At 48.5% G+C, this 26,190-nt stretch overlaps 2 protein-coding genes across 8 annotated transcripts; one reads left to right on the forward strand and one right to left on the reverse strand.

Annotated features, from left to right (window-relative positions):
- Window positions 1-1,668: 1,668 nt before the first annotated feature.
- On the forward strand, window positions 1,669-15,649 carry LOC120898085 (atlastin). 4 transcript variants are annotated; one of them, XM_040303432.1, is made up of 8 exons: window positions 1,669-1,961; window positions 9,857-10,333; window positions 10,417-10,566; window positions 10,640-10,795; window positions 10,891-11,520; window positions 11,607-11,887; window positions 11,964-12,030; window positions 13,487-15,649. In XM_040303432.1, the coding sequence occupies exons 2-8, from the start codon at window positions 10,139-10,141 to the stop codon at window positions 13,619-13,621; spliced, it is 1,614 nt and encodes a 537-aa protein (XP_040159366.1). In that variant the 5' UTR covers window positions 1,669-1,961; window positions 9,857-10,138; the 3' UTR covers window positions 13,622-15,649. The 4 variants fall into 4 exon arrangements, with proteins under 4 accessions (XP_040159366.1, XP_040159365.1, XP_040159367.1 ...); XM_040303431.1 differs by lacking the exon at window positions 1,669-1,961 and adding an exon at window positions 4,760-4,887; XM_040303433.1 differs by lacking the exon at window positions 1,669-1,961 and adding an exon at window positions 9,567-9,691.
- A 653-nt stretch (window positions 15,650-16,302) lies between these two features.
- LOC120898084 (yemanuclein) lies at window positions 16,303-25,685 on the reverse strand. 4 transcript variants are annotated; one of them, XM_040303427.1, is made up of 6 exons: window positions 24,148-25,685; window positions 22,787-23,023; window positions 20,047-22,704; window positions 19,900-19,975; window positions 18,100-18,370; window positions 16,303-17,727 (listed from the first exon to the last, which is right to left on the reverse strand). In XM_040303427.1, exons 1-5 carry the CDS (start codon window positions 24,451-24,453, stop codon window positions 18,225-18,227), a joined length of 3,423 nt encoding a protein of 1,140 aa, XP_040159361.1. In that variant the 5' UTR covers window positions 24,454-25,685; the 3' UTR covers window positions 16,303-17,727; window positions 18,100-18,224. The 4 variants fall into 4 exon arrangements, with proteins under 4 accessions (XP_040159361.1, XP_040159363.1, XP_040159362.1 ...); XM_040303429.1 differs by lacking the exon at window positions 18,100-18,370 and adding an exon at window positions 19,586-19,789; XM_040303428.1 differs by lacking the exon at window positions 24,148-25,685 and adding an exon at window positions 23,843-24,123.
- Window positions 25,686-26,190: the final 505 nt, after the last annotated feature.

Genomic DNA, 26,190 nt, shown 5'->3' on the forward strand with positions numbered 1-26,190 from the left:
TGTTTTTATGTTTGAGGAGGTTTTGAACCTCTTAGAATGTCTTTAGGTAACACTCCACGGGACGATTGTTTGATGGCGAATCTTTCCCCTTCCACCATCAAAAAAAAGACCCGTTTTGCATTTCTATGACACGATTTTTCTGTGAATTCGAAAATGGCAATTTTAAGAAAGTAGACACATTAACACTTGTTTTTATTATATGGAAATCACTAAAAACCTTTAAACGAATGTTCTCCCATGCGTAGGACGATAGAATCCCCAACCTACAGTGGATGGCAAAAATTACACGAAAAAGATTCACCGAACTCTGCCTTGGGAAATGGTGATTTTGACCAAAGTTTTCAAGCAGAAATCGTTCCGTGGAAACAAGGCTTTTCGCATCTAAAAAAAAATCCATGTCTACAAAGAGCCAAACCAAAATTAAAAGCAATTCGCGTATATCCTTGTGCTTCAGCATCGTACACTATCTCACTAGTCGTGTGAGATACCTACGACCTGTATGGTGTTGGGACCTATTCTAGGACAGTATTGGTTTTGTAAAAATGATACGAATGTTACACGAAGCGTAAACTTCGACGTAAACAGGATTTCAGCCATACAACCGCATACTCTTTCGATGTAAATTTTACGCTTACCCATACAAATTTAGTCTCGTGTGAAGTGGGTACTACAGAATTGGCAAGAGTTCGGGGTCAGTTCCAAGACCGATTTGGATCTTGCTTCAAATTCTCTTACCATTTAAATATCACTGAATACCAAGCCCACTTGAGGTACAGGTAGGCCTTTACCGACAACCGTAGTTGTGCCAAACAAGAAGGAGAAAAATTGATGTAACGGAGCCTAATAAACCACAGTAGGCTACATAAAATTAAACAAAAAAGTTCAAAATCAGTTTATTTTAAATATTTCTCACCATTTCTTCCTTTACCGTTACCTATATTTTTGAATCCAAAAGCCCTCAACTGTTATACAAGAAAACTGTGCACTGCGGTTTCTTTTTCAAGCAAACCTGCTGCGCCCTCAACCGTGCACCATAAACACACGCACTTCGCAAAACGTCATCCGCCCAGTAGCCAGAGTGACCAGAAATACGGATTTATCTGTATTCCTACCGATTCGCAGATGACCACCCTAAAACTACCGATGTTTTCATTTATCCAACCGAAAATCACAGATTTTCCCATAACACTGACCGAAAAGTCATAACACCATTTCTCAAATGATTTCATGCAGTAAACTCCATGTGTAATATGGAAATCACTAGCGACCAGAACCAGAAGAAGAACTGCCACTGCGACTGGTCCTAAGCGGCCGCGTGGAACCCCGAGAAAAGGGAATCGCCACCGCTCAAAAGAAAATGTGTATCTCAATCCTTCGTTGGCCTAGAATCCGTAGTACAGTTTTCAGATCGACACTTCAGAAAGGCCTCATTCGTGTGACCGCTATGGACCAAATCTGATGCATCTCCTTTAAATAAAAAAGGATGTATTTTCTCCTGCAGATTAGGATTCCCCCTTGAATCCCCCCCCACCCCCCGAAAACTACCGATACAAATTGAAACTCCTACCGAATACTACCGATAAAATATTGACGCTCCTACCGAAATCTGGCGAAATAATCTGGCCACACTGCCAACAGCACTGCTTGCAGGTTGCGAACGTCACCGTGTTCGGGCAGCATTAGCGTTGATATTTCCCGAAGTACGGGTCAGCTTTTCCATCATCGCACTGGCTGATGTGTGATGTAAATTGTGCTACACCAAATTGGCAGAAATTGCGTGTCCCAAAATGTGCTGTGCGTTTTAGCAAGTGCAGAGTGCATCGTTTATCGTACATCCGGTGGTGCACGATTGGCATTGAGAAGCAGTGGCAGTGCGCGCGTGGAGCAACATCGTGTCATAACTTTTGTTGATGAAGAACCAACTCCATCGACACCAGCAGCGAGAGAAAAGATCAAAATAAGTGCGTAATATTTTCTTCATTTGGTTCGTTTGGTTGTTTCTCCTTCTGGAGGAATGCAATTTGTCGAGCAATCAGTCAACACTTTTAGGGTGACATTGCATTATTCAGCGAATCGTGTCGTGTTTTTTTTCTTCTTGTGAAGTGATGGAGGAAGCTACTGGTGTGAAGAAAGGTGGCTCCTGCCGAAGTTCGACCCTGACGTGCTAGCGAAGTTGGTATAGTGTTGGTAGTGTGAAAAAAGTGCAAGTACGAGATGCAGCAGTGTATGTGTGTTTGTGTGTGGGGAGGGGGACTATGTCTGTTGAATTGGCCCCAATCACCTTTCCAATCCACAATGTTTGTGTCCCCACGCAGGCTACCACAGGCCGACGGAGGGGGGGATAGCTGGTGCACGTTTGTCTGCCAGGTGAAAGGCGAAAACTCACAGCAGCAGCGAAATGTTTCGTGTTACACGGAGCATTGTGTGGAACGAAAAGAAGAATCTCGGTTGCTGACCATAGAAAAGCGCGGCACAGGTGTAGCTGTAGTCCGGTCGTGAAAAATGGGTCCAAAATAGAAGGAATGCGAAAAATGCAGCACATTCCAGCGCCGCCCGAAAGAGGCTGAATGTTTGGTCCCAAATGCAAGGGCTACCGATTTGGCATAGCCTGCTTTAATAATGCTCCATTTCTTCCCAGCAGGCTACTTCAAGGGCCATTTGCAGTAACCATGGAACCACAGTTTATAGCGGCCATGAAGACAGTGAAAACAAAACAGGCCATTGTTCACCTTCCCGGATGCAAAACAGTCCCTCTCCAAATCCTCACAGCGATTCAGCAAAAGAATCAGCACAAAGGTGGAGAGACTCCAGTGGCACAATGGAACAGAAACAAAAACAACCAAACCTTCCCACCATTGCTGATACCAACCGAGCAGGGGGGAATAAAGGTGCACGCGGTCCGAAATTTGGACATCAGTTTGCTATGCTTCTGCCCTTTCCAAAGAGAAGTAGGCCTCCGTTGCTCTGTTTGTGCTACCCCCGGGCTGTGGACACATGAAGGGCGCGCGAATGGTTCTCCCCAGTGCAACAGGAAGCTCACGGTGTCTCGGGAGAGGATCCACGTGGAAAGGCAAGAGACGCTGACAAGCAGAAAGACGACAGCATGAATGCAAGCCAGCACACACTCGTGGAGAGAAGGGGGCGATGAGCAGCAGGGGAACTGGGAGAACGGAACGGTATTTGTTTTCGTGGCAATGCGCAAACGCAGCACTCTACACAACAGAGGCGCCCGCCAGGGGAAATCTGTATGTGGGCCGTGTGTTTGTGTGTTGTGTTGTTCTTTTTGTTTTCTTTTTCTCTCCACCCCGTCCCAACAACACACGATGCTGGCTTTCACCTTCTTGCCACTGTCTACCCCTTTTTTGATGATGGGTTTCTGCTTGTCCCCACTGTGGAAACAGTGAGGCGGATGCGGGCGCTCCGGATGAAAATTGTCCCATTTTTATGTCGCGATGTGGTATGATTAGGAGGCGCTTTCTGCTGATCTGTTTCGCTTCACTCACTGAAAATCATCAAAGGAATTCGCATGCAGATTGATTTTTAGCTTTATTTGAATTTTGAAGACATTTTGCAGGCAGATCAAGAGCATTACAATTCAACGACAAAATGCGTTCCAACAATGTAAAAATATTGTATTAATACCTTGTGAAGCAGGTTGATATTTCAACGCAAATTAATCTCCGTACGCGACAGCAAAATTCTGCCAATCCATGCGCCATCAGCATATTCGCCCAGCAGTGGAACCCTCATTAAGTTGATTACAAAATAATGCGTTCGTCCTCCACGTCACACACACCTTTTTCCGCGCTTTCTTGCAACGAATTGCGTCAGTCGAACATCGAAAAGAACCGAAACTGCATCTTATCTTTCGACCAAAACCAAAAACCCATCAGTTGCTACCGACCGACCGGCCGACCCTGAGAAATCCATGACGATAAAGCGCCGGCCCGCCCGCCAGCTGCATGGAATGACCACGAATCAAACAGTTCGTTCGTCGGAGGAGAAGAAGCATTATCAACCTATCAAACCTGCTGGTGTACAACACCGCACGGAAACACACCAGTGGTGGAGTGATGTGGAAGCATTGAGTCAGTAATGCGCTGTTAAATTAACACCATTGAGCTGGAAAATGTACAGCGAAAGATACCGAAGAAGAGTAATGCTCTATTTTGAATTGAAAATTGGCCCTCGCTACCACAGTTCCCAATTGGGTGAGTTGGAATTGGGGATTGCTTCTTCTACATCAGAAAAAACGGTGGAGAAGATGCGTGCTTTTGCAACCGAGCTAATTTTACACATTTTTCTCCCTATTCCAGCAGTTCAAAGCCACCCCAACGCGTCCAGTTAAGAAGGGCAGAGAATAACACATCTTTGTTATCATTCTCCTACGTAGCGGCGAAACGTGCTCATCTGTCTTCAAAATACACCTGGCAATCCGTCACTAGCCACCACCACCGCATGGAACGCGAACGCATGGGAAGCATCGCATATAAATAAACAAAAAAATCCACCCACATGGGTGTTGGTGGCGCGCCACTCCCAAGGGACACGGCGAAAGGCAAGAGGGCTCAAGTTTGCCGGGGATCGCGCACATCCATCCACACACAACAACACGACGATCGACGGCGCGTGACGCGCATATATGCTGCTCACGTCGGCCACCACCACAAACGTACACGCAAACGCGCAGCCACACGTACACAGCGCAACAGTAGGAACCGGACCACGAAAACCGCCACGACGGTCGGTCCAACACGCGCGCGCACACACACGAACACGGGGCGATGGAAAACGGCTCGACGGCCGCGCGCAACTCATCAGTACGCTCCGTGTGGTCGTCGTCTGTGGTGCGCGCCGTGATCGTGTGTCCGTCCCGGGTGGTTTCGTGTAAGCTTCTCCGCTTTTCGCTTTTGCTGCGCCACGAAAAAGGCGCAGAACGTGACCGCTACTGTCCCCGTCGCGCCCCTGTGTGTTTGTGTGTGTGTGTGTGTGTGTGTATGTGGTTGGGTCCTTAAAAATAGTACCCCGTAAACCCTCCGACCAGGGAGCGCTAGGGAAGATTTGGTCAGTGCGCCGTTAGTCACTGCTTCTACAAAAAGCCAAAAATCCGGAACAGCACAGACCAAAGTCTCCCTTCTAATACTAATTAATGCTTAATGTGTGATGGAAAGAGAGCGAAAAGAAAGTGCGTGGGTGAACACATCACATTGACGTATGTGTGTGTGTATGTGTGTGTGGAACAGCTGGTTCGCGTAACCATTTCCTTTACTTTTTCTGCCCATAAAACCCAGGCCATAGTCCATAAGGGGTTTTTTTGGGGATGATTGGCGCGATAAATTAATCCACGCAGCTGATAATCTTTGATGTGTGTGAGTGAACGTGTGTGTGTGTGGGTGTGTGTGTTTATGTACATCGTTCACACCTTCTTCTAATCGTTATCAGTTTTCTGCTACATTTGCTGCTACCGGAAAGAAAAGGAGCAGGGAGAAATGATGATTACAGCACATTGCATGGCGCACACGGGCACGGGCAGGTGTGGAAGATCTCGATGTTGGTGGCGATTCATTTGCCCTTTTTCCACGAGGAAACCTCCCCGTTTCGGTGGAGTCTTTTTCCAGCACAACAGCTCAAATGTGAATTATTGAGAGCAATCTACTCGGCGTGTGTGTGTGTGTGTGCGTTTGTGGTGGTGTTTGCGTGAAAATGGCCAGGTGTAGCGTGTTTTATCAGACCGGAATACCATCCGAACACGCCACAGAGTCGGAGAGTGGGGAAGCAGCCGGAATAGAGCCGTGGCTGGAGAATATGCCAACACTACCATCATCAGAATGGAAACCCCCCTCGGACACTACTGCTCCAAATGGCGGAGAAATTAATTAGCAAAAGCTACAGCTCCTCCTAAGGCTGCACGTGGACACACCAACACCTTCTATCGTACACCGTTGTCTACCTTTGGCTCTATTAAGTTGACTTGAAACTCTTATAACGCGCCTCGAATGCCACGTCATCTTCGACAATAACAATTGAGCAACCTCAATTTAGGGCGTCTGATGTCCCAATTTAAAGTAAAATAGGATTGGCTGTACCTCTTAAATTGAAATTGTATACAGCAAACACCTATCTGGTACACCTCCAAAACCTTCGGCGCTCCAGGAATTGGAAATGATTAGCAATTGCATGGTGATGTGTGTGTGTGTGTGTGTGTGTGTGTGTGTGTGTGTGTGTGTGTGTGTGTGTGTGTGTGTGTGTGTGTGTGTGTTTTTGTGTTGCTGATCCTGGTCAAAGTACAGTGCGCAACGCTTCTCCCATCAAACCCCCTTTCCAGCCGCAAAGGGAGGCTCACCAATACAGACACACTCACACACATATGGTTTGTGTATTATTTTTGCGTTGATGCTCTTTTTTTCTAGTTCCTTCTTCTCTGCCTTCTCTGTTCCATTTACCTGGTCCACCACTGGCGAGGGCACATCAGGGTTAATTGGACTTAAGCCAACAACGCACAGGTAGAATATCGCCTTGCGTGTCTTCGTGCGTCTTCTTACCCATTGGAAGCAAGCAAGTGCGCGATTGTGCTGCGTAATCAAATTGGTTTTATTTATAACTTTGTATTTTTCAATTTGCAACGTGAACATTCTAGAGAAAAGATATTTATTTGTTTTTTTTTATATATTGGAACGTAAAAACTAACAAATAATGACTCTATAATCAAATAAATTCATTACTATTTTCATTATTAAGTCATATTATCGCTCCAAAAAGCAAAAGCGCACGATAAGAGTTATCTAAGCACTGCCCCTTCGCTCCTCCCTCCCGCACACGAGATTGCATGTTGAATTTTATTGTGATGGATTTGAAAGTTAAATCCACAAACAGCAGTGATGTAGTAGTGGTTGAAGCCTGCTTTTTATATTTTACGCAATGCGCCCGCAATGACGAAATATCGGTCAATGTCTGCGCGCACGGCTTAAGATGGGCAGCAGCAGCAGCAGGGGTGGGAAACTAATTCAAGTTCACCCAGCGTTGCAGAGACGCATCACAAAAGCACTTACACCCACCACCCGCCTCGCTCGAAGCCCTACTGATGTTTCCATTTTTCTGTTTTTTTTTTCTTTCCTCGAAACCCTCTACCGAGACCGATCCAAAACCGAAAGTGAGTTGTTTTCGTTTGAAGATTAAAGGAATGGGCGCCTCTTTTCTTCCGAGGCAGCCTTATCTGATTTCGTCCATCAATCAGCGTGATCGCGAAACTGCGAATCAGTGTGTTCGTTAGTGAGATTGAAAAGGAAAACATCCCCGGGTGTGATCTTCTTGGGAATGATTGGAATTACATACAAAATAACCAGTGCTAAATTGTATAATTTGACATCTTCAAAATGCACCTACCCATACCTAATACATATGCCCTCCTTTGCTGGTGTTAACATGGGTACCTGCTTTAATCAATTCTTCTTTAAACACGATCATAGTACACGCTCTATTAATCGCGATCGATGATCAAGAGACGACCCCGTGCGCGTCATCGAAAGCGAAACAGCCAATGCAGTGTGTAAGTTACACTGCTACACTCCACGCAATAGTAGCTGGGACGTGCGCGCACTATCGAAGATCGAAGCGTTCGATATATGCAACACAACATACGCGCACCCGCGTCCATCGAAAATGCGCCCTGATAACCGTTTTCTCGCTGGTTCAACTCCAAACTCCCCTTGCTCGCTGGCCCAGTTGTTTGAAGACGAGGCAGAAGAAAGAAAAGCCAGCAACCACCATATAAACAAACCCCCCCGCCTGCCCATGTGTGTGATGATGTCGAAAGTGAAGCAACCGAGGGCATAAAACAGCGATTAACACGTAATCGAGACGGCCGGTGGGTCAAATTCCCTGCATGGAGAGTGAATTTTGTTGTGGAATTCAGCCGCTTCCTACCATACTTCCCGAGGTGTGGGGCGGCTTCTGGATGCACCACTGCATCACGCAAACATAGGGCATTGAAGATAGCAAGCAGACAGAGCCAGATCCGGCGCATTACAAGATCAAGTGATATAATAGCATCAAGCACGGCAGGAATAAATCTTACCAACCCAAGTGTGTGTCTCTGACGTGTGTCAGATGGTTAAAGCGCATGACATCAAGGGAAGGGATTGCACCATCTCTCCTCTTCCCTGAACCACTTGCGATCCTGGCTGAGCGACGCAACGAAATAGAGGCTAACAAGAAGCTAACAAGCAGAAGATCAAGCGGTTTGTGTGGCGGGAGTGAAATAATCTCACGGATGCGATGCCCCCGGTCGTCGTCAACAAACCACCAAAAATTGTTTCAACCACGCGGGCGGAGGAGGGATGCTCTATTAATAGTTCACGGGCACAAAAATCTCAGGAATATGATGGTGCCCGGCTTCTTGAAAACCAAACGAAAGATGCGCTTTTCGTGTTTCGTACGCCAAAAAGCTAACACCCTGACCCGCTCTAGTATTAAGAAGTGTTCTACTCTACCCTTCAGTAAATCATTTGTTTGCAGCTGTACTTGTTTTGCCCAGCTGTCGCCGTACATTACACCCTTGCTGCTGTTGTGCCAAAATGTGTGCCAAGGGCTTGGATGGGGTTGTCCTACCAGAAAAACTGGCCAATTATATGAACCTTCTAATTCAGTACCATTACACCATCCTCCTGTTGCAAAAGGTCTCGAACCTTTCAAACCTTTGAGCCTAATGTAACACTTTTTTGGCCACAGTCATTTCGTCTATCCTTTCAGGGTCATTTCGGTGGAAAGAATGCAACATTTTGGACGCGCGATCTTTAATGTCTTTGTGGTTTGGAAAAATCAATCTTTGCGTGCACCTTTATCACACACAAACACAAGGTTTGGTTACTCATATTCCGGTTTGACGGGTTGGAAAGTCAACCCAAGAAGAAAGCGGGTCACTCGGCGAGCCGCCAACGAAGAGAGAGTAGGGATTGTAGTCGCAACAGGGCGCTGTCACCGAAAGGCAGATTTAATAGCCATAAAGCCCCATAACAAGAACGCCCATTAGAGAACCTGTTCGGGCCTGTGTCTTTAAAGAGAGAGAGTGAGAGAGTTTCCATGTGTTTGTGAAGTTGAACTTTGCAGCTCTCGAGTTGCTTCAAAGAACATAAGATCAGTAACAGTCTCGTCTCGATCTTCTAACCGTGGCTCGATCGCACACACAGTATATGCCCATTTTAGCTTCACAGGCCAATTACGGCGCTCTGCTGCAACACGCTACTGATCTTGACTTTGCGATCTTCCCCGCGTGTTTCAAGGTTGTAATTGTGTGTCCGTCAACCCCCATATATAGTGGTGGTAGTAATTGTGCGCGAGTCATCACTCCATCATTAATTCCAACTATCGACTCCACAACGCTTCGTATACTATATCGCGCAACTCGCCCCACCAGTGTGTCGTTATTGATCGTTGATCGTTTTGGATGCGCTCTCGCTGTGTTTGTGTTTATAGTATATATCTACACACGCGCGGCCAAATGGCCCCCTGTTCGGGGAAGACCTTGAGGATCGTGGTTGCGCCGTAAATGTTGAGCCACTTCTAACGCATTTAGACGGTTGCGGTCCAGTCGCACGCTCGGCGTCGAGATGGTTTCTTTGCGATCTTGAAGAACGAGAGAGAAAAAAAACAGTTTCCAAGTGTGTGACGCATTGTTCCCCCATCCTTCTGCAACGTACGGAGTTTTGGAGATCTTCAGACGTTTGAATATAATGTTATTTAATAGAAGTATAAACGTTTTCAACGCATTATCGGATGTTTTCAAAGAATTGATCACATAGAAGCTTTAAACGTTAGCATTGTATTAATAAATTGTTTCTTTTTGCTTTTCTCCCAACAGCCCGGATCTGACGCCGTGTTAAAGTTCGCCCAGCAACAGTGTAACACACACACACGGTCGGGCGTATAAATGACGAATACGTTTTAAACACGTTTTGAACTCCCACGAACCCCACGAACAGAAAGAGTGTGTAACTTAAAAAAGAAACCGCTTTAGTGCAAATTTTTAGATAGAAAATAAATCTAGTGTATAGTAATAGTAGTAGTAGGGCAAAAGCGCGCTCGTTCGTGTCCCCGTTTCAAAATAGTTAAAATAGAGTGCGCTAAAAACACAGCCAAAAGCATGGAGGCAAGACCGGTGCAGGTCGTGGAGACGAGCGAAGATCACAGCTTTCTGCTGAACGAGGAGGCACTGTCGGAAATTCTGCTGCAGGACAGCATCAAAGACCGGGCGATCGTGGTCGTCTCGGTTGCCGGTGCCTTCCGGAAGGGCAAAAGCTTCCTGCTGGACTTTTTCCTCCGCTACATGTACGCCAAGGTAGGTTGGTGGTGGTTTGGCTTGGTTGGGGATGAATTGTTTGTGCATCGCTAATTTACCTCATTACGTCTGACCGTTTGCAGTATGTGCATCATCAGAGCGTGCTGGAGTGGCTGGGCGATGAGAGTGAACCACTGTCCGGGTTTTCGTGGCGCGGTGGCAGCGAGCGTGACACAACGGGCATCCTGATGTGGTCCGACATTTTCCTCCACGACAGAGCCAATGGCGAGAAGGTAAAGAGAAGAAGAGGGTGCATTTGACCAAGATATGTGATTCTAATTGTACTCGTGTTTGGCACGGTTTCAGCTGGCAATTATACTGATGGACACACAGGGCGCCTTTGACAGCCAGAGTACCGTGCGGGACTGTGCAACCGTGTTCGCCCTCAGCACCATGCTATCCTCCGTGCAGATTTACAACCTCTCACAGAACATACAGGAAGATGATCTGCAACATCTACAGGTACACCGTAGAAAAGGGGAGGCCTTTACTCTGTCAACCGTCCTAACCACCGAATGTTTCCTCCTTCCCTCTCTCTCTCTCGCCATTCGTTGCAGCTCTTCACAGAGTACGGTCGGCTCGCGTTGGCCGACTCGGGCAAGAAGCCGTTCCAGCGGCTACAGTTTCTCGTGCGCGACTGGAGCTTCCCGTACGAGGCCGAGTACGGTGCGCTCGGCGGTCAGCTGATCCTGCAGCGGCGGCTGGAGGTGTCGGACAAGCAGCACCCGGAGCTGCAATCGCTGCGGCGCCACATCACGTCCTGCTTTTCCGAGATCGCCTGCTTCCTGATGCCCCACCCGGGCCTGACGGTCGCCACCAATCCAAGCTTCGACGGCCGCCTGTCCGACATTACGCCCGAGTTTAAGAAGAGCCTGCGCGAGCTGGTCCCGATGCTGCTGGCGCCGGAAAATCTGATCGTGAAGGAAATCAACGGCCAGCGGGTGAAGGCCCGGGATCTGGTGCAGTACTTCAAATCGTACATGGCCATCTACAAGGGCAACGAGCTGCCGGAGCCGAAAAGCATGCTGGTGGCGACGGCGGAAGCGAACAACCTGACGGCGGTCGCCGCAGCGAAGGAAATCTACACGCAGCTGATGGAGGATGTGTGCGGGGGCACCAAACCGTACCTCAGCACGGCCCACCTGGACTCGGAGCACAGCCGCATCAAGGAGAAGGCGTTGCATCAGGTTAGGAGAGGAGCGCGAAGGAGGCGGAAGTAACCGCGTAATGGTGGAATCGAAATGATCATAATTGGGGTTTTGATGTTTTGCAGTTTTCGTCCAAGCGAAAAATGGGCGGCGAAGAGTTTTCGGAAAAGTATCGGGAAAAGTTGGAACAGGATCTGGACGAAACGTTCGTCACGTTCCGGGCGCACAACGAGAGCAAGAACATCTTCAAGGCCGCCCGCACGCCCGCCGTCTACTTCGTGATCGCGATGGTAATGTACATCATGAGCGGCATCTTCGGGCTGGTCGGGCTGTACACGTTTGCCAACTTTGCCAACCTGATCATGGGCGTTGCGCTGATCACGCTAGGCACGTGGGCCTACATCAGGTACGTGGGTGTTGTGGGGGGAGCAAAACGGGATCCGGCATGGTGCTACTGAGATCGTTTCCATTCCTCTCCCCAGGTATAGCGGCGAGCTGAGCGACTTTGGCGTACGGTTAGACGAGATCGCGAACCTGCTGTGGGAAAATGTAAGTTACTTTTGCTATTCCTTTTATATTGTCGGTGTCGGCGCGCTGCTGTACCTGCACCAGGACGAGATCGTGTACTATATGCGTATGCTGAACGTACTGTAGAAGTGCGGAGCGGATGGGGAAGGCAAGGGGCGGGCGGTGTGTGTTGTAGTGTTCTGTTGTAGCGGGTGGGCTGCCGGGAATAGCTATCGTGTTGAGTGTGTGCATAGGGTAGGTCGTTGGTGGGTGGGTGGGTGGTGGGTTAACTCAATTTAGCAATATATTATTTATCACACGTTTCGAGAGAGCATCCAACACACACACACACAATACTCTACAAATAATCCCGTTCAAAGACCGTAGGACGAAGAAGAAGAAGCCGCTGCTACTAATCCTCCCAGCAACAAAAAGCAAGTAAAAGCGCGAACCAAACCAGGTGTGAAATACCCCCTCTCTCCTGTGTGTGGATACTAACACAGTAGTACGATGTGTGGTGTGTTAAGATTGTTGACAACAAGGAACGGGAGCTACTTTTTGGAACCCAAGAAAAAGCGCAAGATTATTTATCGAAAAAAACCCCAAACAGAAGAAAAAGCGCAAATCAAACTCAAAATAGTTGAAAAAAAACCAAAGCTCTAAATGAAATAGAACACTAACACGAAAGCAATTGTAAAAGCAAAAAGCGAACAAAAAAAACAAAGAAAGTCAATCAAAATTGACCAAACAAAACCGTACTCGATCACTCTATCTCTCTCTCTCCTTTTGGGGGTTCGTGTCCTGGCTGTGTCTAGTGTGGTTTTGTCTTATTTGTTAATTTCTGTCTTACTTTGTGTCTGTGCGTTCAATGTTATTTACTTCAGTTTTTTTATGTTTGGGGTAAATGTGTTCCGTTTTCTTTGCTTTATGTTCTTAGTTTTGTTTTTGTTTGATCTCTTTGTTTGTTTCTTGTTTTGTTTTATTTCCTTATGTTATATTTTCATTTTACAAAAAAACACACACATCATTGGCTTTTTTTCCTTTAACAAATTCAAATCAAAATTTCATTCTTTCATTCCGCTCTCTCTCTCTCTCTTTCCCCACTCTGCCGGAGGGATATAGATTCTTGTCCGTTTCCTTTTCGAATCCATTGCTTGCCTTTCGTCTCCGATCATTATCTAGGTAGGTAGGTATGGAGGGGTAAGGGGTATGAGTCCATGTTCCGTTCTGTGGTGCCGTCCGAAATTGTGTGTCCTTCAGCTGGTTGTGGTAAAGAGGGATATTGCATGTATGCGTGTGTGTGTGTCCGTCCGTCCAAGGTGTGTGGAGTCGTGTCGATTACACAAACAAACCCTTTGGGTATAGCGTTTAAGAACAGTCCCTCTTTCTCTCACTGTCTCTCCGTTACGGATTCTAATCGCTCGAGTACTTGTCCACCCACCATGCGTATGTGTGTGTGTGTTCTTTTCTTTTTCTTCTTCTCCCCTTCCACTTCCAGATGATGAAACCAATCTACCAGTCATGCATGGAGAAGGGCATCCAGCACGTGGCGACGCACGCGACCGAGTACGCGATCAGCGGCGGCAATGCGGGCGGCGGCCGTCAGCTGAACGGCAAGGTGAAGCACTCTTGAGAGTACGCTTCCAGCCGATGGCAGGTAGCGACGACGACGACGCCGCCGCCACCACCGCCAACCAACAGCAACAGCAGCACGTACGGCACCTGGCCCTGGCGATGGTCCTGGCGGTATCGTGAGGTGGAGACGCCCGCTGCTGCTGCTGCTGGTGCTGCTGCTACTATAGAACCGATGAACAACAACGCACCCGATCGGACGTCCGCGTACTGTGTGGCGTCTTCTGCCGCGGGTGACCGTAAAGCAACGATCCTTCTCCACCGAGGAACCACCTTCAGCAATAGCAACGGCAACAAAAACACCAACACCACCAACAATAGCCTGAATAGCAGCAGAAGCCATAGCAGCAGCTTGTTGGGCAGCGACAGCGACAGCAGTAGTGATAGTGGCAATGGACCCGCCGTCCCCAGCGACGGCGGCACTAGGTTTAGTAAATTTATCAGTAGCATTAAGTACGCCTTTGGTAGCAACGCTGCTGGTGGTGGGTGCGGTACGCAACAGGACGCCAGGACCAACGAGCTGCTGAGAGCTGGCAATGATCACGAAAGAAGCAGCAGCAGCAGAAACAGCAGCACGAGACCACTGGTGATCAAATCGACATCCGTCACGAAGCGAGCGACCGGCGGTGGTGGCTGCTCGAACGAACAATTCACCGATTGCACCAAGCGGGGACGCCACAAAGTACCGACGGCGGGGGTCACAGCACCACCCACGGCAAATGGAATACGCAACAACAACAACAGCCGGCGCACATAGGAAGGTTTTGGAAGGGTCTCGCGCCTCGCGTTCTCTTTTGCTCTGAAGTGTTGTCTCCCTCAGATCCCTATATTAACCTTCCCTTTTGAGTAAACGAAAAACGAACACATGAACACTCTAACCAGGAAAAAAAGAATTTTGCTCAGCTTCTAAACCCTCTCCCTTCCCTCCCTTGCCCCGTGTTAGGCACACCCACTTAATATTACTTGTTGTAGATCGGATCGCGGAGTGGGGCCGTTTCTGTCCTCCGTCGTTCGATCATGCATCTTTGCGCGGCGTTTTTGTTTACGGTTACGTTACTTTGTTGAACTCTTTACATTTGTTAAATATGCGCTATTTGTTTTATACACACACGCGCGCGCGCTCTATTTACATACTGCATTTTTGTGGAGCCACAGCACAGCAGCGTCGTGAAAACGGAATGAATGTGCAGTTAGGAGAGAGCGCAGCTTAGAACGATTGAGATATAGTGTTATTGTGCCAAACGTTGTGGAAAGATTACGGTGTTACACGGTTACTAAAAACATGTGAAATGAATTAGAACAGAGCGGTTTGTTTACACACAAAACAAAGCTCCTTTTTGGCGGGCGTATGTCTCTTGGTCAAATCAAAACCACACACACACACACAACATCGTACGCTCAAAATTTTTGGATAAAGCCAGAAAGTGAAGCAAACGCCCCGCATGCAGTCCTTTGGCGAGCGCCCTTTGCATTGCAAATTCTCTTCTGCGCATATAGCATTATAATGTATTCTTTTAAATAACTCTTGCCAACAACAACCTCACACACACATACACGGAACACGGAAAATGAAACATGAATAACAATCGAGGCAAAACAAAGCATCGAGCTTTTTCGAACTATTATGAAACACAAAAATCCACAATTACGTACCGGCGGTGAGGAAAAAAACACACACAGAGACAACTGCATAGCAGCATCATCAGTGTGTGTATCGAAACACAAAGGAAAGGAAGATGCAGAACGGATTTACCCGCAAAGATCACAATCATCAGCGGGCGCTCGCGCCATCGCCATTTACGAAATGTGTTTTTTTTTTGTTTGTTTTTTTGATTTTGATAAGAATTTATATATGTTTGTTCTGTTATATTATGCGTAATATTTGTTTTGTTAGTAGAACGGATACCGGAAAGAGAGGTGCAAAGCAATGTAAAAGCGTTTAAAAACAAATTCTCTTGTACATATATATAAAACCATAAACCTAGTTACTGAGGCCAACCCGCCTCTGTTGCTCTGTTGTGTGTGTCAATCGTCGATCGTCGGCAACGTGTAAAAGTTTAAGAAAGAAACAAACAATAACCCCCCTTTTTTTTCAAGTACTTTACTAGTACTACTGTACAAAAAGCTGTTATTGTTTTTGGTTTTCGTTTGCTAAATTTTACCCTTTTAAACCCACATTCACACAATACCAACGGTTTCGAATCGTCTCTGATTAATGCGCCTTTTGCTGTAATTGTGTCAAGGTGACAAAAATGTGAAATTTTGGTTATTTTTCTGCGAACACAACACCATCCTATTAATGCATCTCTCTCTAACGCTAGCAATTCAACAGTAAGGTTTAGCTAGGACACACAGTGCAACAGCAACAAAGAAAAAGGGAAGAATGTAAGCTGCTGAGGTGAATTTTATTTCGATTGCGACACGGTATATTGTGACTGAAAATTTTTCGTGCTCTCACTCGCAAAAATATCATTTGATAGTTTAAATAAAGATTTACCACCTTTTATCGATTGTCAAAAACGAAATTGCCGATTTGTTGTTTCATTCATACCCTGCTGTAGAATCAAGCAGTGAAATATTTACACCTCCACTCCAAACAATCTATCTCTCCACCAGCAGCATGCATGTTGATAAGCACCTTTTCTTTCTTTTTTATCAGCAAAATCCCTAAACAACAGTCCGTTCAGTGTAGAAATCTAATTTCCGTTTTTATTACATCTTACTGTGTCTGTGTGTGTGTTTCTGTAACTCTGTGTTGATGGAGAACCGTTGAAACAGTGTGGCTGGAATTTTACATTCATTTGCCAGATTCCATCATGCCCCTTCCCGTCCCTTCTCGTTTACCCTGTGATCTGGGAGAGTTCATTATAAAACGTAACGGTGGATCCTCTCCCCATCCTCTCCGTGCCATTCGTCTGGAGAGAGAGAGAGAACACAGCACGATGTTGGATAAAGTTAAAACATTATACACAAAAAATGATCCCAGAGTGTTTGGAAGAAGAAAAAAACATATCCTACATTAAGAAGGGACGTAAGCAGTAGAAGTGGAAATCGGAAAACAGAAAGAAACGTTTTAAAATCAAATCAGGCTCTTGTTGGGGATAAATAGTATAGCAAAACATAAGCACACACGCACACTCTTTATACATAACATGAGCAAAACATAAAGAGATAAACAAACAAAAACATTCGTAAGTAACACCTGCATTAGGCAGTAATGAAGTGTGGAGGGGGGGGGGGGTGAGAAGCGGGAAGTTGAATTAAAAAGTATTCAATTTAAAGTGATCATTTATCTTACGTTCTTATCGCTCTTTTAGGCTATCTTTGTATGCAGTCCATCTAGCTCCTTCCTTCTTGATTTTTTTACAATTCATACACAATCAACGTTCTTTTTATGCTACAATAAACCCCCGCGAGTGGTGTGTGGTACCCAGCAGTTACTGTTTATGTAAGTGAGTGTCGCCTAGCTAACACGCGAATGTACAAAACAGAGTGTGAAACAAAAATGCACCCATAAATCTCTCTAATAGAGTACTGCGAGTTGGATCGGGTTGGTGGGATCTGTCGTTAAACGCACCACCACTACCACCACAACTACCTACCCATCTACCACCACCACACGGGGAATCAATATCCTTCTTCACGTTTTAGCCCTTTGTTTAACCTACTTCTTACACTTCCACTGGCTTTTTTTCGTGAGCAACAGAAGAAGTGCGTGCGGGTAATACAGCCGCCTGCTATAGCTTAACACACACACGTCCCTAAACTAAACCCTCGGATCAATTATATGCATTGCTGTGTCCAGAAGGTGTTCCGTGTCGATACACTGCGAATTAGTCTCCGGGAGGGGTATCTACACATTAACGGGCGGTTGCGCACGCGGTTTGCCACAAAAGCGCAACCGGACAAACCACATTTCACGCAGCAGTGGCGTTTTGCGCTCGGGCGCGTTCATGCGCAGCGCGCGGGAGAAGCCCTTTCCTCGTTTGCCTTTTGGAGAGAGGTCATCTTTTTAGGAAAGCAATCTTTCCATTGAATTCGCGCGAGTAACGAACCCCGCCGCATGCGGTTTTTTTTATGCTGCCATTTTTTTCTTATCCGAACGATCTAAAAAAAAAAATCGAGAAACAACACACGTAATCAGTAAACACGTTTTGGGTAGCCAACTAGAATTTCACCAATAAAACCAATAATCACTACATAAGCGGCTAAAACTAACAAGAAGCATGCAAAAGCATCAGCATAGAGCAATGAGTCGTGCGGGAAAGTGTGTGCAATTAGCGTGTAGAGTGTGCGCCTGGTGATGTATGATTACAGTATGATCCCAGAGACACCAGAGAGGAGATTAAAGACACCAAAAGACTATTCTACGCAAACTCATCGGTTTCTACACGATTCGACTATTTACTCCCAGACACCGATAACAATTGGAACAACCTGTCTAAACACCGTTTTATCGGGCATACATTCGTAGTTTACCTCCACTGCGCAATACCGACATACTGTGGCGAATGGGACACCACTTCCGAGATACGCTTCAGGATGGGTAGGAAGGACGATGACACTACGACACTATTTAAGCACATGCACATGGGGACAGCTATTCAGTTCTTGTGCGCACCCCCACCGTAGGTGAAGTTGGTGGCGAACAGTATATCTTCCTCATCCATATCACAGTCGATAAAGTAATCGGCAACAGTGGCGGAGCGGGCTGCTGCATTGGATGTAGTGGTAGGGGTCGCCGTTGCGGCTGGAAGGGAGAACATACACGAAGGTTCAAGAGAGAGAGAGAGAGAGACAGAGCGATTAGGGAGTGGGGATCATCACTTCCATCGTGCGATGGTTCAAACAGTGAGAGGAATACAACGGTCCTCAGGTCGTTGGAACTAGTGGTGGAACTAGTGGAGCTCAGAACCGGACCTACCCGATTCCGTGTTCGAAAACTATTCCGGAGCCGATTCCAGAGCCGGTTCCGGAGCCGATTCCTAAGACGATTCCGGAGCTGATTCTGGAGTTGACTGCGGAGCCAATACCGGAGCTGATTCTGAAGTTAACTCCAGAGCTGATTCCGGTGTTGACTCCGGAGCCGATTCCAGAGTCGGCTCCGAAGTCGATTCAGCTACCGGAATCGGCTCCGGATTTAGAATCGGCTCCAGATTCGAAATTAACATGGGAATCGCATTTTGCCCCAGGAACATAATCAGGATTGATTCCAGAAATGGAATTAGCTCAGGAATTAGATTCAGTTATTGAATTGAAATAAGAAGTTTCAGAAGCGAAATCAGGTCCGGAAATCTCCATGAGAAAGGATCGATTACAATGATACGTAGCATCATTGCACCCAAACGCCTTTTCTTAAAGAGATCCAGAAATCGACTCTGTTTCGAAGCAGATTCCAATTCCGGAGCGGATTCTCATTCCGGAGCTGATACTGCATTTGACTTCGGAACCGATTCCCGAATTGCCCGAAGAGTTTTGAGCTGCGCATTCCTAACGGATTGGTTTGTAGGTTAATATGATTATTCAGTATACCTTACGGTATATCACGTTTAGCCAGGTTTTGTATTTTTAGCTGTGCGCAACTGAACTGTTGATAAGAAAAAACACCATTCATTCTTATAAGAATAAACATGTGATACAGGTTTTTTTTTAAATTAAAGCAACGGAAACCCGTGAGCGACAAACGGATTTTCGCCGTTCGCTCCAACGTACTGAGGACCAAGAAGTTTAAGCAACGCGACACACTACACAACCCTGTGATTTGACGATCGTTTTCGATTATATCCACAAAAGCAAATGACTTCATGCTACTACAAGACCGATTATACAAAAAAAGCGAACAGCAAAATAAACAAATATTCTCTAACGAGATCGCTACAAAAACAAGCACATCGAGCAACAACGGTAACAAACGGCAAGCCACAAACAGACCAAATTTAGTGCTAAAATACTTCAAAATCCACACCTTCCATATATCTACACCGCGAACGCAACGCTATTTTGTATGATCCGTCGCCACATCGCCTCGGTCGGATTGCGAGGATTCCTACGTTAAACGAGCACCGCAATATGACGGACCACCCCCCTTGAAGGATGACAGGGATGCAGCATCACGACCGGGACGACCTTTACGATCGTGGAACAAACTGCGCCAGTGGAACTTGTTGCACTACGTTGTTAATAGGGACAAGAAGTGATGTGTTGATGTATACTTTCAATCGATTTGACCGCCTCAACGCGTGTTAGTATGAGTGAGAGGGTAAAGTCCTTTCCACTTACCGTGCTGCTGTTGTGATTGTAACGCTGAACTATCCGGCTTCCGGTTACCGCTGGTGTTGTGTTGCTTTTGGAGTTCCTAAAAAACGGAGAAAAAGCCACATTTTAGTAAAAGAATGCCTCTTGTAAGTTCCTTTCCCTTCCACTTACCTGCAGTTCTTTGAGATCCTTCATGATCTGATGGACGTCAACATCGATGGGCGACGGCGTATCCTTTAGCCGGACGCTCCCAGCACCAGTGCCACCGGCCATATCGGGGAGATGCATACCACCACCACCACCACCACCACTCACATTGCCCGAAGGTGCAGCAAAACCAATCACACCACCACCCATGCCGATCGGGCTAGAGCCCGCACTGCTGCCACTGCCACCGTGCGACGACGATTTGTGCTTGGCCGCGATCAAGTTTTTATACTTTTCCTTGTTCAGCACGGGCAGATTCGATGCACCCGGCAGGGTTGGCGTCGTCATCTGCAGCACCGTCGCGGAAGCGGGCAGCTTCCCCGCCTGGAACGCACCACCACCAACACCGACCGGTGCCCTAGGAACGTTGTATTCCGCTATAATTTCGATGCTGCTGTCGCTGTCGTCCTCCCGGCTGTTCCACCGCTGCCGATCCTGGTTCCTTCTGTCTGCCGGCGTGGCAGGAGATCGTTTCAAGCTGTCCCTTCCCACCGTCCCGCCGGTGTCCGGATTGGCGAACGGGGCACCGGACGTGTCCATCGCGTCGAACGAGCGACGCTGATCGCCGGCGGACTGCTTGTCCGCCGCAGGCGGTGGTGGCGGTGAGTTCATAATGTTGATAATGCTATGGTCCGAGGTACGTTTGTGGGCAGCGTTGGGCGACATGTTGGCGGCCGCCGACAGTGAGTGATGTGTGGCAGTGGCGGCGCTCTTGTCACCGTCCACTCCACCCTTACCGGTCCCCGACGGTTTTACCGGCGTGGACGAACGTGGTAGACAGGCAGCTTCGTGTGCTTTCACACCGTTCGGGGTGCTGCCGGTGGGCAGGGGCAGTGCCGCCGACTCGAACGGTGTCGTGCTGGGTGACACGAGCGGGGAAACGACCGGCGTGGATTTCTTCCCCGTCGGAAGCGGCGCACCACCAGCAGCAGCAGCCTGACCCTTCGCCAGTGCCTTTTTCCGCCGGTCCAGCTCCTTCTGTATGTCTTCGTAGCGTATCCAACCTTTCGGCCACAGCGGCACCACCTTCGTGCGCAGGAACTCCGCCAGCACCTCGTCCTCCGACTGGTTGCGCGGTCGCACCAGGGCAAACAGCTGCTGGCGCACGTTATACAGCTCCCAGAGCAGATCGCGCGACCGCTCGTTCCAGGTGTACTTTTTCTTTGGATTGCGTATCTGCTGCGCGACTGGGTTGGGTGGGGCATCACCCTTCTCCCCGTTTGGCAGTGGGTTGCTGGTGACGGTTTGGGCCGCTGCCGCCAGCCGCAGCTCGTTCACCTTCAGACAGTCCAGCTCGTACTTGGTGACGATTGCCGGCATCGTATCGGCGATCACGTCCTCCAGCTTCGAAGCCAGCGATTTCGTCCTGCCCTCTAGCTTCCGGATGCGTATCTTCTTCAGCTTCAGCTTCAGCGACTGCCGGCTGACCGACAGCTGCGCCTCGAGATGCCGAAACACCGCATTGCGTGTGCTGCTGCCGGACGCGCGGGCCCCGTCGTCGATACGGAGCAGCAGGTCCGCCACTTTGCTCTCGAACAAGTTCAGCTTCCCTCCTGCACCGGACAGGCCGCGCGCTAGCTCCTTCAGCGAATCCACATCGCGCCGCAGCTGGTCGGGAATGTCCTCGGGAAGCTTGCGGTCCTTTTGCTTGCGCTCCTTGGCCGGCTCACCGTCCAGCGCTCCATTCGCCACTGGCAGTGGCTCGCCCGACTTCCCAGCCATGGCGTCCTTTTCACTCCCATGGCTGCTCTCGCTTTCCGACGCTATGTCCACCTCGGAACCGGACTCGGGCGAATTTTTCTCGCTTCCCTCCTCATCGTACTCATCGTCCTCCTCCTCATCCTCCTCGTCGTCCTCGTCATCTTCCTCGTCATTCTCCTCGTCCTCGTCCTCGTCGTCCCCGCCACCGTCGCCGTCCTCTTCCGCCTCCGAGCTGGACACGCGGCTCGACCCACTGCTGCGTCCCTTCTTCTCCTGCTCCATCTTGCGCAAGCTGTCCCGCTTGGCCCGCAGCATATCCTTCACGGTGGTCGTCTTGATCGATTTCATACCGCTTTCGTCCTTTTTGCTGGCCTCCTCGCCCCCAACGGTAGACGACACACCGCCGGGCGCCACCGCTACCTTTTCCTTCACACCATTCGCCTTCTCCTTGCCACCACCTCCTCCTTCGCTGGCGGACGGTTTGTTCTTTTGCTCGACCGCCACCTGCCCATTATCTACGATCTTCTGCTTCTTGGCCACGTGTCCGTTCGTGCGCGCTTTGTCCTCCGGTTCCGGTCCGGACTTGCCGGCATCGGAGCCTTTTTCGACTCCTTCAGGTTGAGTCCGACCCGGTTCCAGCGCGCCAGCCGTGGCCGCGAGCTTTTCCACCGTTTGCTTCGACTGCCCTGGCAGACCGCTGGCGCTACTCTCCGCCACCGGGGCATTCTTTTTCTCTCCCGCCGGTTCATCCTCGTCGCTGCTTTCGGATGTGGTGGAGAGGGCGCGCTTTTTCGGCTTCGGCATCCGGTGCGCATCTTCGGGGCGCTCGAAGTTCGACAGCTGCTTAAATTCCAGCTGGCCCGAGTTGATGTAAAACCCACCGCCGACGGTTTCTATCTCTTGCGGGATCAGTTCGTCGTACTGTAAAGGAAGAAGAAGGAGCGGGAAAGAAATAAAAAAAGCATTCTTCAATATCACAAAATAGGGAGCCAGTGGCAGTTACCGCTTCGGAGTTATCGATGAACGAGTCTTCCTCGTCGTAGCCGGCGCCACGATCGTAGTAGTCCAGCTTGGAGGGACGGGCTGCCTTGCCCTTGGTTGCGTAGTCCGAACCCGAGCCGTACTTTCGCTCCAGCTCCCGGGCCATTCGGGCAACGTCGTTGTCCAGCTCCGGGTCGGAGAGGAACCCGTTCGCCTCATCGTCGTGCTGCTGCTTTTTCTGTGCTTTCTTCAGCCGTTTCTGCAACGAAATCAGAAAGCATTACACAAATTAATATCGATGGAAATGCAAAATGTAACAGAAAATAGTCAACTTAATTAAGGGGGAAAAGTAGTTTCAAGTGAGTGAAACAAACTCCTTCCAAAAAAAGACCCATTCACACAGTTTCATTCATAAATTGTCGTTTTCGATTTAAAAAAAAGAGCCAATTCAAACACAACAGTTGACATCTATTTAAACCCCCCCCCTCATCGCACCACTTTGACGTAACTTTAGGAAGAAACGTCAAAAACGCACCTCTCTTCTTTTTCTTTTCTACCAAAACACACGCATACACAAACACACATTACCACACTGACACACATCCCTTTTGACCATGGGTTGCGCTGCTACTCATAAAAAAAACACACGTCTAGCAGCATACCAGCCACCCAAAGTCACGTACGCAAAAAGGGAGAGAATGCGCAAGAAGCAGGGCGACAACAGAAAAAGCGCGAGAATTATCTTCCGCCGCAAGATTCGCGCAATTAGAACGGAAGCGCAGCAATCGATTGTTGAATGAGGTAGGTGGGGAAGCGAGACACAGGCGCGGTGCAGTGACATCTTTCTTCCCACGCCCCTCCTCTTCGCTCTGTGGGTTGCATTCACCCACGCACACAACAAAAAAAAACATAAAAGCAAAGTGCGTTTGTATGTTACCAAAAAACACAAAAACTGCGTACTTATACACCCACGAACACACATGCACTATTCCAACCCTCAGGTAAGGGGTGCAGGCAGAGGGGAGGGGGGATAAAAAAGCGAGCAAAATACGCACACGCACACCCTAAAAAGAATCACCTCAATTGCACTGTAATAAAGCGATGAATTAATGACGCGCACCAAACTCGGATACACGCCATCGGATGTGGAAATGCACTCTGGTGGAGAGGGGCGAGTGAGGCGGAGAGTACCCTTCCACCCCAGCCTACTAAGGATTGGCAAATAGGCGAAACATTCCCCCCCTTTCTTCCGTAACAGAATTTGACAATTGAAGGGAAACAAAACAGCAGAAACTGCGCTCTTTACACACACACACACATACACGACAAAGATGGCCACGTTTTCTACACACATTCCCCCTTACCGCCCCGCGTCTAACCTACCTGCTCGACGTGGATCAGCTTGGAAAAGTTAAACTCGGGAAAACTGTCTGCGGTCGGCTCGAACAGGTTCAGCTCGAGGCGGACAGTTTTGAGCTTCTTCGCTGCCGTCGCACCACCACCACCACCACCACTTCCGGCGTTCGGTCCACTGCTTGTGGACTCCCCTCCTTTGCTGCTGCCGAATGGGTGAATTGCCGCCGCGGTGCTCGACTCAAACGCCGACGACAGTGCACCGAACGGGCTGGTGCCACCCTTTTTCACCACATCACTGATCGTCGTGAGTGTGACGCGTTTTACATCCGACATTATTTGTCCACCAGCCCACCCACCCCAGCAAAGGTGCCGTGTCTTGTGCACGCACTCTTCACTCTCTACCACGCTGCACCCGCCGCTCCTCCTCGCTTAGCACGGGCCCTTCGTTCTAGCCGCGCTGGCTCCTCTTCACGGGAGCGGTGAACGGTGAAACGATGTGTGGCGTGCCCGTGTGTGTGTGTGTGTGAGCGGACACACGCGGTGGCTTCTTCGTTACGTCGGCTTCCTGCACTTCCTCCTGGCCACGCTACATGCGTTGCACACCGTCACGGCACGGGAATGACGATGGTACTGGTAGGAGGGGGCCGGCGGCGCTTACTCCGTTTGGCCCCTTCATTCGGCAACACAGGCTGGCAGGGTGACGACCCCGCTAACACGGGTGGGGTAAGGAGGGGGTGATAGAATGAAATCGACACACACACACACTCACTCACGCAGAAACACAAAAGCACTCGCGCGCGCGGTCACCGATGATGGAAGGTAACGAAAGGTGTGCAAAACGGCTACGGAGGACACAACCAAACGGCACTTATCATCACTACCACCACGGCCCCCCCAAAAAAAGGTAACGCTCCCCCGAATGTGCACGCAACGGGAAACGAGGAGAGCGGTGTGCTAATTTACAAAATGGAGCTTCGGCAGGACTTTCCGTACGTACGCGTCGGTTCAGCGAAATGCACCGTAAAAAAACACGACACACACGAGGCTTTTTCCTAGGGACGGCTGCTTCGATTTTCGCGATACCTTCTCCCGTGGCGCACTAAATGAGACACGCACACAATTCTCACTCCACATACATACACACACACACACATATGCGCGCGCGAGAAAGGCAATACACGGCACGCACGTTGCAATGAGACGAAGAAGAAAAAACCCTTGTGATATGCGTGTGTGTGAGTGTGTATGTTTCTCTTTGGGGACCTGCAGCTGGACGTGCCCGTTTGGTAGTGTGGCACACTGCCCGCTGCTTTTCAACTACGATTACACGATTCAGTACAAGACGGTACACACGAACGTTTACACGAGCACAACGGAGGGTGAAGGAAACACACTTTTCTCCGTAGGTTAGGTTACAGTTCACCAGTGACTCTTCTCACTCGATTGGTTTTGCACAAAAAAAATTGGTCGTCCCTTGCACGCACCGAGAACACGGACAATCAGACTTTTCTTCCTGCCTTCCGTCTGCAGCTTCTGCGGCTGTAAACAATCGGCCCGTAAACGTCAGTGCGGCTCGGTGACCCAGCGAACAAAATGCGACCGTGCGTCAAAGTCTGCTCGCTTTGACAGTTGCGAAATGGGGTTTTTCTTTTTGATGGTTCAGAGCGGAAAGCCAACATTTTCGTGGTGGATTTTTCTTTTAAACACAATTATACAATTCTGCAATTTTAGAATGTAAAAAAAATCTTTCAATTTTCATAACTGCATAACTGCATAACTGTCTCAACTTCGAACCGTGTTTTTTAATGTTTCAATAAAATGCTTTTGCTGCCATAGCAAACTGTCAACCCAACAAACAACTGATTCGAAGATTTTCTTCTGTGCTAGAGGGAGAAAGCATGTCATCTTTTGCTAGTTCGGTAGCACCAAACACAGTACATGTGAATGTGTGTCTGGCCGAAAGAGTGGAAGGCGCAGGGAAACGATTCACACACGAACCAATTCTACCGAAAATCGATGAAGACGGACGTATCGTTTCCATCAACATTGAAGTGAAAATTAAAATTACTT

Source organism: Anopheles arabiensis, chromosome 2 (assembly GCF_016920715.1).
Source record: "Anopheles arabiensis isolate DONGOLA chromosome 2, AaraD3, whole genome shotgun sequence".
In the NCBI taxonomy this organism is placed as follows: Eukaryota; Metazoa; Arthropoda; class Insecta; order Diptera; family Culicidae; genus Anopheles; species Anopheles arabiensis.